The 12,578-nt window shown below is 49.0% G+C and overlaps 1 protein-coding gene across 1 annotated transcript in view; it reads left to right on the top strand.

The window, feature by feature from the left end:
- The first annotated feature begins 2,545 nt into the window (after positions 1 to 2,545).
- The window catches only part of SNTB1 (syntrophin beta 1), a 116,799-nt gene continuing 106,766 nt past the window's right edge, over positions 2,546 to 12,578 (top strand). The window contains exon 1 of the mRNA XM_075141230.1: positions 2,546 to 3,127. Within this exon, the coding sequence (XP_074997331.1) occupies positions 2,605 to 3,127 (523 nt within the window). The 5' untranslated portion in view covers positions 2,546 to 2,604. The remainder of the gene's footprint in view (positions 3,128 to 12,578) is intronic.

Genomic DNA, 12,578 nt, shown 5'->3' on the forward strand with positions numbered 1-12,578 from the left:
AGAACTCTCAAGGCACTTTTTCTTTCTTGCCCTTAGTTCAGCAGCCAGAAGTTGCTCTTGGGCTACACAAAGACTCAGGGTACACAAACTCAATTACGAGCCTGCACTCGCAGGACAGGGAAGCACAGACATCAGGTATCAATCACACTGTCTCCAGGCAGGGAGACGATCTGGAAGACTGCTTGCCTTGGGCCTCTGCCTTGGCATCTCTTACACCATCTTCTTTTTACTTTTATTTTCAAGATTAAAACGTCACCTCTGTTTTCTTATAGCTCCAAGGCGTGGAGGAGGGGGGAGGAGGAAGAGGCAATGAAGACTGCTGTAAAGACTTTTTCATACCAGGGACCAATATATCGGATGCTGGCCCTGGAAAACTTTATTATTTACCTCTGCTGGAATGGTAAAGGAAAATAGCTGGAACAAGCGCAGCTCTCGGATACACGCAGTGCAATTGTCTATACAAGGCAGTTCCATGGGAACCCCACCGTAGAACCAGACACACTCAGCAAACACGGCCGAGTGCACAGTGTGCCGAAGGAGAAGTGTGAGGCATTAAACATTTCCTTTCCTTTCTCTATTACCTTTTCACAACAGGACAGAAGCCATCTGAACATTTTTTCCTTGTAAATTTTCTGAAATGACTTTAAAAAAATACTTAGAGACACATTTCCATTAGCAGCAGCACTGATTCTTTACTAATTCATGAAAAAAAATATGAAATTAATTGGTAAGAGCTGATCCCTTGGGAAACAGAGATGCCTGATTTTATAACTCAGCCTGGTCACTTGGACTCGGAGCTACACAGGAATGTGAGTGCTACAACAGCCAGCATTGCAGCACCTGATCTTTGCATGCCTGTCCTTTCTTCCTCATCCTTCTCTCACCTACCTGAAGCTACTGGAACCGAACAAGCACACTCATTCACTATGCCTGGCACCTGGGAATGGGATTTAAAAAACCCAAACATCCAGGGTGCTGTACATGAGCTACCTAAATTAGCCAGTGAGAAATGCTGGAGAAAAGGGCGTGTAACAGCCTCGTCCTGTCTAGGGCTTAGGTGCCTTGTTCAGGTTTAGCAGGACATGCTTCTTTTCACTCTGGATTCACAGCCCTGAAAACTTAATTATAGCTTTTCACCTTGTATTAATTAACATGAGAAATGAAGAGACCTCTCTTCAGTCTGCTTTTTCTCCACCCACCCGTTATCCTTGAATAACCCATCGCCTGTGGGTTCCTGCTCTCCCTAGGCACAGGATTGCATTCCTATCTGGGAGGAGGGACCCGCACGCAGCCTGGGTGAGGCTGCAGACGAAGGAGGGTTGAGGCCTCCTTCTGCCATCTTTTGGAGGGAAGGGGATGTGTTTTGTGTAGCCCCGTGTGAGGGGCATGGTCTGAGAGACCCTACTAAACCGAGTCCGCATGGTCTGAGAGACCCTACTAAACTACTTGTCCGCAGACGATCCCGTACGTAGGTCCCACCCATGCTGAGGTGAGTCCCAAGTTGCCCAAGAGCACCTGTGTGTACCTGGGAGTCAAACCCTGGTGTCAGAAATGAATGGCATCGCTTCAGAGAGGAGCAAGATGCTGCATTTAGGGACCCACATGACTCACGTGGCCAAAATGCACGGGACTAATAACCCCACTGGCCACCGCAACCTCTCCAAAGTGTTGCTCCCACATAGACCAAATGCTCCAGAACCGCTGGAGTTTTCAGCCCAGCTTAGGAAGGAGCCAGAGCTGCTTGGCCAGGAGCAGAAACAAAGGCAGTCCAGGGGGTGCTTGCTGTCTGTAGAGTCACATCGCTGTGGAGCAGCACCCCCAGGCGCACTGGTGGCATCTCCAAACCCACAATGTGAAAGCTTTGTCCTCTCTGATGCCCGAGTTGGAGCCTTGAGCCCCTCATCAGGCACTGAATTGCTTCCTAGGAGGAAAGTGAGCACGGGAAAAACTGCAAAAAGGGCAATGTGGCCTTCATGGGCCTTAAAAATTTGTAATCAAAGGGCAAAGAAAATCGTTTCGAAATGTGCAAAAGTATCCATGACAATCACTTCCCACCTTCATGCTACAAAGCCGTGAAACAACTTGGATTCTACTTTCATACAGTTGAAATTTAACTACCTTTGTGCCACCTATTAGTTTTAATCCACTTTAGAAAACGGTCTCTGGGGAAAACAAAGTTGCATGTTCGCTAACGCTTCTCTGCCGTTGATGTCCTTCACCTCCCTGCTACCCCCCGGCCGCCCAGACGGCATCTGCCGGGGCGGGCACCGCCGCTCCCCGCGGGTCCCTCCAGAGCTAAATGCCCCCGCACGCTCGGCTGGAGGAGAGCCACGACTCGGCCAGGACGCGTCCCCGCGATGTGTCCGCGGGAGGGGCGGGACACCCCCGGCCACACACACGCCCACGCACACACACGCGCGGCGGCAGCGGGCGGCGCCGCCAGGTGCGCCCGCCCCGGCGCGGCCCCGGGGGGGCGGCCGCGGCTCCTCGCCCCACCCCGCCGCGCCGGGAGCTCACCGCCCCCCGGCTGAAGTCCGGTGCCGCCGCGCCGTGCCGCGCCGTGCCGGGGGTGCCGTCACTCGGCGCTTCCAGCATGCTCCTAAGATGGCGGTAGCGGCGGCGGGCGGCGGCGGGGGCGGCCGGGCGCAGCGCAGCGGCTGGCTGGAAGTTTTGGTGCGGGAGCGCTGGCACAAAGTGCTGGCCAACTTGGGCGGCGAGGCGCTGGTGCTGAGCGGCGAGGAGCGCCCCGACGGCGCGGCCCATAACGGCCTGGGCGGCGATGGGGCGGCGTGCCGCGGGGCCGAGGGCGGCGGGGGGGCGGCGGCGGTGCGCACCGCCTTTACCGACCCCCCCGAGCAGGTGCCCGAGGCCGTCTCCAACAAGAAGCGGTGCGTGAAGGTGCTGAAGCAGGAGCTGGGCGGGCTGGGCATCAGCATCAAGGGGGGCAAGGAGAACAAGATGCCCATCCTCATCAGCAAGATCTTCAAGGGCCTGGCGGCTGACCAGACCCAGGCCCTCTACGTGGGCGATGCCATCCTGGCCGTCAACGGCACCGACCTGCGGGATGCCACCCACGACGAGGCGGTGCAGGCGCTCAAACGGGCCGGCAAGGAGGTGCTGCTGGAAGGTAGGGGCCGGAGGATGGGGCGGGGGACTGGGGGCAGCCCGGCCGCCAGCACGCCCCGGGGCGGGAGGCTTTGGGGCAGGTTGGCTCGGCTGCCGAAGTGGCGGCGGAGCCGAGCCGGGGGGTGGAGAGGTGCCCCCGTGCTTCTCTTACGGCGCCTCCGGGCGCCTTTCCAGCGGGAAGACTTTATTCCCCCGCACCCCGAGCCGCGCCGGGACTCCCGACGGCACGGGTTAAGGACGTACCCCCTCGGGAAGGGACGAGCGGGCTGCCGGGGAGCGGGGCTTGAACTTTCCGCCCTCCTGTCAGCCGCCGGAGCCCCCGCAGCCCCCGTCCGTGCGCGGCCGCCGGAGCCTCCGCAGCCGGCGGGTCGGCTCCCAGGCTGAGGGCTCACGGTGGGAGCCTGACCGACCCCCGCCGCCAGGATCTGCCAGATCTTCAGGATCTGCCGCCTGGACATTTTCGCGGCTTTTCAGCCCAAGAAAGATGGGGGGAGTTGGGTGCCGGGAGAGGAGGGGTTAAAGGAGTAAAGGAGCCCACTCGGGCCGTAAGCGAAGGGCTTGCGGGACTTTTCCCGAACCAGCTCGAAATGCCCGAAACCTCCCGCTGGGCAATTCTTCCTTGCCCCCTTCCACCACCCCGCTCCCGAGCAGGGAAGAGGGGGGAAAAAGAGGCTTGAATGAAGCTGGCGGTGCCTCACTGAGACATTAGCCATCCCTGCAAAGCAGCGCCTTTCGTTTCCTTTCTCAAGGGTGCCTGAAACAGTTTTGTAAGAAGTAGCCTTAGAAACCGAGCCCGGAGTAAGGAGCAGACTTCAGTGTGCATGGAAGAGGCATGGAGGTTGGGTGTCCCTCCAGAACGGGTCAGATGTTGGGGAGGGCGTGAGCAGAAGCAGAGCCAGGTTCCCCAGGACAGCGAGTTCATGCAGTGAGAAGCGTTCACAGGCGTTTAATCCTTGTCTTCTCAGAAGGACTAATTTACTAGCTCCACCTGAGAGAATGAACAGCTTCAGAAGCGCCCTTGGCGGGTGTTTGATAAAGTGATTACGTATTTGCCCAGAAGTTCATTTAACAGGAGGTCAGTGGCATTTGAGGCATGCTGCTGCGCCTTCTTCCCCTGTGCCGTCGCCTTCCTCCGAGCCACAGGCGCTCCCACCTCACTGTGCCTGCAGCCCTTTCGGTACTGCACATTTTTTCACGTGTGTCTTTTTGGTGCTTATTCCGAGGAGCAAAGGAGGTGCCGCTGCTGGTTAGGAGGTACAGCTGAGGATCAATCAACTATGGCATAAAGTTACGGAAAAAGTTTGAAGGGGAGGGAATGTGAGAAAATGTCATCTGCAGTACTGTATGCTGAGAAACTATTTGGTGTTGTCCACATGACAGTGAAAACTGCGAAGGAGTTAGTGCCCCATGAGGATTTAAGAAGCTGAAGGCAATTGCGTCTCCCCTCCCTGCACGCCCTGTGCTGCTTGCAGGACCAAAGTGCGTCTCGTCCTTTCTCGCTGCAGCCGAACCGCTTACGAAGATACCCGTGAAGTCTTAATATGAACTTCTTTTTAAGGTCTGAATTGAGGCTGTTGCAGCTAAATTCTGTAACTGATTTGTTTATGCAGTTTAAGGGCTTCCCGGGGTGCAGGCCAGGCAATGGCTCACCTTTGGTATGATCCAATGAGTAATGTATATAGTGCTTGCAACAGCCTCCCTCCCTCTGTGTAGTGCCTGCAGTAACAGCACCTGAACACGCTGCTGCTGTACGAGTCTGAAAAAACCCTCAGTTGTCTTCCCGGTAGGAGTGGATGAAGGTGTTTCACTATGGACTCTTAGAACCCTCCTTCTCTCCGCTTCTTTCGTCGTCGCAGCTATTTTCTTGGCATTTCTTTGCTCTGTGAGGGCTGATGTGCCTCAGTGGTTGTTTCTGCAATTGAATTTGTAATTTGTAAATTGAGAGCATATTTCAGTAGTCATCCCTATGTAGAGTTAAAATATTCTGACACTGAACTCAGTATTTTGTCCTGCCTTTGCCTTGCTATTTCAGCGGAGTAACCAAAAGGAGAGTTGGCCGCAGCGGTGCCCTGGGAGGCGGTACTCCGTTAGCGGGGAACCTCTCTACGTGAATGCCTTGTGTAAACAGGCAGTTTAAAACAATTCTCTGCAATTCCATTTCCCACTTTGAAGCTCTTTCTTCAGTAGCACAGTCTAAAATGGTCTTTTTATTACTAAAGGAAGGAAAATTCAAAAGTTTTTTTTCCTTTAAAGTATAGGAGGGAGAGCCTTGATTTTCCTTTCCTTCCAGACAATAGGAATTTGCCATTTCCTGACTTCTTAGAAAGTTAGGTATTGCAAAAAGCAGCCTGCGCCTGGGCAGGGCAAGACCTCTGCGCAGCTCCTCTCTAGGATCTTTCTCCAATTAACAGAGCAATGCCAGCATGAGTTTCCAGGGTCAAAATGCAACATTTAGATTTGCAGGGAATTTCTGAGACTTGCTTGTGACTTCCAGACCAGGAAGGCTGAATTTGCAAAGGCATCGCAAGGTGCGAAGCATGAGGGGCGTATTTCACGGCGCAAGATTGCCCAATGCGTTGTGCGTTCCTGGAAAGGGTCTTATGGTTGAGTATTTCCTAGAGGTTATCGGTTGTGAAGATGTGGTCAGTATGGCCCAATACACCCAACATCAGAGTGCTGGAGCCTGTCTGTTATAAAATTGCTTGCTCAGTGAGATGAGGCATTTACCAGCTCAGCACTAAACTGTAGTCTCTCCTGCATTCCTGTGCAGGGAGGAAGGGAGCGGAAAATCCCTCCCCAGCCCTCTGCACCGTGTGTGGGCCGCAGGGCTGGCACTGGGGTGGTGGCAGGAGGAAGAAGGTGTGCAAAGAGGCAAGGGATGGGGCAATGTTTCGTTTTAACACTTACCTCTTTTGCTGCATTGATCATCGTCTCTGAGCTGATAGAAATGGAAATTATTTGCTGAAGGGTTAGGGGTGGCATAGCTGCAGTAGCTGTGCTGGTGTGGGGTGGCACAGCTGTAAAGTCCAGTGGGATACGTCCTACTCTAACAAGTTTAATAGGCATCCTGGGTTGTTCTGTCTTCTGATTTCCTGAAGGACATTGATCTGTCGCAGTCCAGTTACTAAGCTAAAGTTGTATAAATCAATTCCTTCGTACAGGTCTGATCTGTGGGGTTGGCCAGGGTGCCTTGAAAGCAGATAGGATTTGATAAATGGAAGGGAAATAAGGCAACAGGCGACACTGCCATAGGAGGAGCTGTAAGGCAGAAGGTTCAAGAGGAGAGGGAGGTGATGGTGAGGAGGGACTTGAGTCCTAAGAAATCCTGCTCTCTCCTCATCTGCAAGGATGGACCTCTTCTGCCTGCAGGGTTTCATTTCCTGTGAGCTTTCCCTCTCAGCTTGGACATGGGTGCAGGGGAGCGAAGCAGCCAGTGAGCAGGGCCAGGGGAAGCGCTAGTGTGGGGCTTGTCAGCCCTGCATGGCTTCTCAGGTGTTCAGTGCATCAGGACGGAGCTTCTCGCTAGCGTTCAGGAGCGCAAAGACTTTCCCTACAGGAGAGACGAGACAGCCTCCTTGTACAGTGCATATTTGCAGGCGTGGAAGGCAGCTAAAATTATCATGACAGCTATTGTTTGTACATATAATTTCCCTGCGGTTCTGTTAAATTGGATCTTCTTAAATAAGCACTTTGGAAAATCAAGCAGCCCCTCTTGTGCTATGTGAAGCAGATTGCATTCAAGTGACTCTCAAGACACAAAAGGTGTTTGTTTTTATCGAAGCATCCTAGATGAGAGCAGTCCCTTGGCATGCTCTGAAACCGAACTGGTTGTGCTTTACTCGTATTCTCTATGTGTTCGGTGAAAAAATGAGAAATTGAAGTAGCCTGCGCTCATCTCAGACAGGACCCCTCTGCATGATGCTGTATTTGGATGTGGAGAAAACAAAAACTCATCAGTGTGTTTTTTACTAGCTGGCTTCAGGATATTATTTTTGACTGCATCACTTCCTAGCTTGTTAAATGTGTGTGGATGAGCTTCTGATGATGAAGGTGGCAGGTACGCAGTGGGAGGAGGAGCATCTTCTTAGTGTTGCCAGTTTCTTACTGGTTTTGAGTGATTCCCAGTTAAGCAAACACAATTGCAAGGAAGGGTTACAGCTCCCTTGGGAAGTGGCTTTCGCAGCCTCTCCGGGTTTGCAGAAATTTCCCACAGAGAGGCAGCCCCCTGAATAGTGAATTTTAGCATATGGACAGTAGACTATAGTCATCTTCTGTAGCCCTCTTGGGAGTAATCCACAGCTTTAAAGCAATGTAAGAGTAAGCATGGTGTAGTCTGTACCATAGTAACATGTATTATTTTCCAAACAATATTTCTGTAAGAATTGTAAGGATTCTCCCCTTCCTGCCCTTTTTAAATTTTCTTTAAATTTCCTTTTTCTTAAAGCAATGCAATTCTGCCTGTGTGAATTACATGTTGAAATAGTGCAAAATAGTCACGGGCTACTTGTTGGCTGTACTTTTCTCTCTTATCTATGTTTTCGTGTTTCTTTCAGTAAAGTAGTGACCACAGGAGATTTCTGGGGCTTAACAAAATACAATATTTATCCAAGAAAGTGTGTTTCTTGCAAGTATAGGGGAAAAAAGAGGCACAGGACACTTAATAAGTGCCTGCGTGACATAACTACTTACTACAGTCAGGGCTGTAAATCTCAGTGTTGCAAATTGTATGCATAGTTATTCTTTACACTTCCAGTAAATGTATGGAGAAAACACTTCACCTTTTTTCTTTTGGTGCCAGCAAATATGCAGTTAAGGAAACGCTTTGTACTTAGAGGCTATACCGCATTTCATAGCCTGTGTAGCTGCCCTTGGCACACATCAGTTTGAAAGTGAAATTGAAAGGGAAAGGAGGAGGTGATCTTATTCTCAAGAACACCAGGTCTAAGCAGTCCCCGAGAATCTCAGTTTTGATTGTTTCATCTGCCTGCAGCTGATGGGGAAGCTTGAGTGGGAACACTTGATGTGTCTTTCATTGATTAGATTAGATTACAGGCTCATTTAGCAGTCCAGACAGTCTGTATCACCTTTCACAGATAAGAATCAGTACATCCTCTTTGCAGTAAATCTGGTACAAGACCTCTTTCTCAGTTACTGTAAAGAAAATAAGGCAGTTGCGGGCAACACATTCCTGGATTTATTTGGACCACGTGCAGGGTTCCCCCTCAACCCACCCACCTTGGAAATCATTCTTCCTTAGGACTTAGTACCAGCTCCTTAAGGGTGCTTAGAAGACTAAATATGCCTAGGGATCTGGGATTCAATTGCACATACAGAGTTAAGTATCATTAGAAAAAAAAGCATTTTAAAAATCCCAGCAGTAATTCCTTTGTGGAAAACTAAATTGAAAACTTGGTATAACTCTTTGAAGAATCTTTAAACCATTAGACAGAGTAAAATTGAAAGCTGAAAGCTTTTGCTGTAGTTAATTAAACAGTGTTTGTATCTTAATTTTGCCATGGCAGGTGCCTTTTCACTGAAGGCCAGTCCCACCCTCCCAGGAAGGCATTTTCACATGGGTGATCGCCAACAGCACTGGCCTCTCCCCACCCCTGCCACCCACTGGTGTTGGGTCAGAAACACTCACTGCACGTCCGTCCCGAGGAGCTGGTGAGGAGTCTCCATAATTCAAACCAGAGCCCAATACAGGTGCTGATCCCCATAGGCTGATGGTTTCAAGTATAGGTTGGGAAGGATTTTTTATTTTTTTTACTTTCGTAATCTCACTGTTTTTATGACAGTGGTGTGGAGCTTCTCCTAGTAGTAATTCATCTGTAAATTTGACTTTAAGTATAGCATCCATTTGTGTGCATTCAGAGTTCCTAAGTGTTGGAGAGTTTACCATATCTATTTGTAATCTGTTCCAGTGGTCACTTACTTCCAGGCTTTAAGAACACGTTATTTCCATTCCATTTTTCTCATTTAGATTTCTGATGATAGGATTATTTTGTACTTTATTCTGCAAGATTATGTTGCCATGGCTACTTGTTAGAATTGGTACAGCTACTTCAGTAGAAGGGAAATTGGAGGAAACAGTAGTTCAAGAGAGCAACAGCATATGTAAATGAACAAAATATGATCGGAACAAAGCTGTCCTAGCAGTGCACGGGAGACTCTGGCTTTCCAAGTATGAAAAAATTCTTAGAATCACAGAATCATAGAATCATTAAGGTTGGAAAAGACCTCTAAGATCATCGAGTCCAACTGTCAAGCATCTTCAAGCATCTCAGAAAATAGTTGGTGAAGAAGAGATGATAGTGGTGAGTTACTAGAACATGCAAAAAGTCTTTTAGCTATATATCATATAGGGTTTACGAGTAGCCTATGTAATGCCGTTTTCCTGGCCTTGACGTGGTGGGTGGAGATTAGCAAGATTCACCTCTCTTACCCCCTCCTGACTCGCCGTTCGTCTCACTACAGCGGCTGGTATGAAGTGAGCTTTGCTTGGCTCAGCTGTGTCACTTCTCCAAACCTTAAACTACGTTGAGCAGAGAAAAATACTGCTGTCAGCATAAGATGTGTCTGTGCTAAGGGTCTTTGCCAGGACATCTGTACTTAGAGCAATCAGGGAGAGCATCGTACTGTTGTGGCGGATTGGGAAAGAGCTGGAACTCTGAATAGTAGGAATAAATAGCCTGCTTTGGCAGGGGCACAAAGCTCGTTGCAGAGATGGGAAGGAACATCAGGGGAGTGGCAGCATTTGTGACATGCCTTGAGGAGTGTCATGCAAGGAGGGAGTTAGAAGATGTTCGAGGTGAGGCATGGCTGATTTGGGCTTAGAGAAGTTTGTGAGAAACTACAAGGTATGTAGAAAGTGTGGAAGGCTACTTGTTGCTCATGCTACGTGTTGGAAGGTGGGTTATGAGCCTCCTTCATGCTCTTAAAAGATGACTGTCAGCTGCTATTTTGCAGGACCATGGAAGTTGCTCTATGAGGCTTGGTCTCCATGCTTTAAAAGATGGCTCATGGCCCTGCCTTCTGTGCCTTGTGCTTCTGGAAGAGAGAGGATTCATTGAAATTATGGCATCCAGCATCTTGCAATGTCTCAGAGTCCAGCAACCCTGAGTAATGAACTAGGACACTAAAGTTTTTTGTCTAACTCTGCTTGCAGGAGAAGTTGGGAAAAGACAGAATTGGTTTGTCCATCGTCCACTTAGCTATCAAAACATACTTTTCTCCAGAACATAAGTTAACAAACTTGCTTACAAAAGTTTTAATCAACTGTGACTAGTCCTTCAGATTGCTTCATCCCTAGATACTATCTTGCTGTTGGGTTAAGTTTGTTTCTTCACGTAAATTAAATTAAGGGACACAATTTCTGCATAACTCTTTGGCAGACTTGAATTTCCAACTGCTGCTACTGTACACTTCTATTACGGTCTGGCTTTAATTTGGTTTGTCAAGAACTTGAACTACTGAACTAGTTACTGCGCATGTACTAAGGGCACGACACAGTAGGTCACTGCCAAAGCAGCACATCTGTATTGTGGCAATTGGGTGAAATGGAGTTCTTAGTTGTGAAGAAATGAGCCAGAACAGTAGCTGTGGAGAAACTGTCTCTGATTAGAAATGATTAACATACAGCACACTCCTCCTAAAAATGCTGTGCAGCTTTTTGCTGAACTGTTGGAAGTCGTGATTGTTGGCACAGCTCTAAAAGTCACCGAAATTAAGGCTGTGGCCTTATTCCTCACTGCTCAGGGACGTTTCTGTCTAAAGATGACATGTATTCGAGCAGTGAGTCTACTTCAGGCAGCACACAGGTGAGTAACTTGCGTGTGCGCACGCGTGTGTGTGAATAGCTTCTGTTCACTTTAATGGCATGAATTAGTGTAAAGTCCTGCTATGGTGTACGTATCTGAGAAACAAGTTCCTTCTTCCCAGTATCTGAAAGTTAGAGACATATCTTTTTTTTTTTGAAAGGAACAGTATCAGGGTATAAATTCTCTTCTGGCAAAGGAGGCACAACTTAACTGATTTGCTCCAACAGATAACATGACCTCATGGGACTATTTATCAGCCTCATGTGCCCTTTCAGGGAAATAGGGCCATTAGTTAAGCTTTATGTTCCATTTGCCATAGGCGTATTCTTCTGGTGCAATACCTATTTTGGCTTTTAATATAATCAAGTAGTTATGAGAGAGTATTGAAAGCTATACCATGGAAATAACGTATCTCCACTCTTGCCTGAGTTATTTCAATAATAGCTGTTCCCAGGATGATTTACTATACTAACGGGTGTTTTAACTGCCATTGGCTCTGATTCTGCAAGGGGAGCAAGAGGCAGCTGTGTGAAGGTAAAGATGCTGGATAGGTTTAGTGTTATCCAGCATGTAGCTTAAGCTAATAGTTTTAACTCGGACAGTGAGAATTTATCTGTTTATCCTGGAGTTTGGGCTTTAGTCACGGCAAAACAGCCTGGAAGGACAGGGCCGGTAGTGGGGCTGGCAGGACAGCAATGGCAGACATGATTTCCCTCATAGCAGGCAGCTTCCTGTTGTTCTTACTCTTGCCGGGCAGGAGCCAGCGGGATCCTTCTCTTGCTGATGTGAAGCCAAAGGAGGGATTTAATTATTGGATGTTCAGGAGTATTTTCCAGGAATGAGGTGAGCAGGATTTGCCTTCAGTACTTGCTGCTTGAATTCTTTGTGGGTTTTTTTGGTTGATTTGGGGTTTTTTTTGTTGTTGTTTTGTGGGATTTTGGTTTTTTTTTGTTGTTGTTTTTGTTGGGGATGCTGTGGACAGAAACAAAGGCTTCTGTTGTTTCTGAAAGAACACATCCTTGGTAACTATCTGCCACTTTTGATTTATGCCTGCTTCATGCAGTGGCAGACTCCCCTGGTACACAGCCTCCATCAGCGATGTGTGGCTGGGATGGAGGGGTGTCTCCAGAGAACCAGCAGGATTCTTGTAGGATTACCTACCACATAAATAGGTACCTGGGCACAGAGACACACACTGTAAGATGTATTTATATGCATACTTCTGTAATGAACCGTCCCATCAACAGGCATTCCTTGTTTGGGGCTTGACCTTCATACGTGCTTGGGGCCAACATGGTTGTGCTAACTTTGGGCTGCTGGGACTTTGCCAGGTCTGCAGAGGCTGAGCTGATGCCTGTGTTACCCATCAGGTCTCTCCACTGCGAGGGCGGCGTGGTGGGCTGTCCTGGCTCGACGCTGCGTGGAGGGACTTTATGTATTGCACCCCTGGAAAGCCTCTTCCAGAGCAGGGGATGTAGCTGGTTGTGAGCTCTGTTGAATAAAGTCGAGAAGATGTGCTTACTGCAAGAGAAGGGGAGCCAGCTTCAAGCTGGAATGACTTGGATGATGACAGCAGGCTCTTCGTGAAGGCCTCCAGGTGTTATTATTGTGCTTTGCCTAAATTAAACCCAT

This window comes from Calonectris borealis, chromosome 2 (assembly GCF_964195595.1).
Source record: "Calonectris borealis chromosome 2, bCalBor7.hap1.2, whole genome shotgun sequence".
Classification (NCBI taxonomy): Eukaryota; Metazoa; Chordata; class Aves; order Procellariiformes; family Procellariidae; genus Calonectris; species Calonectris borealis.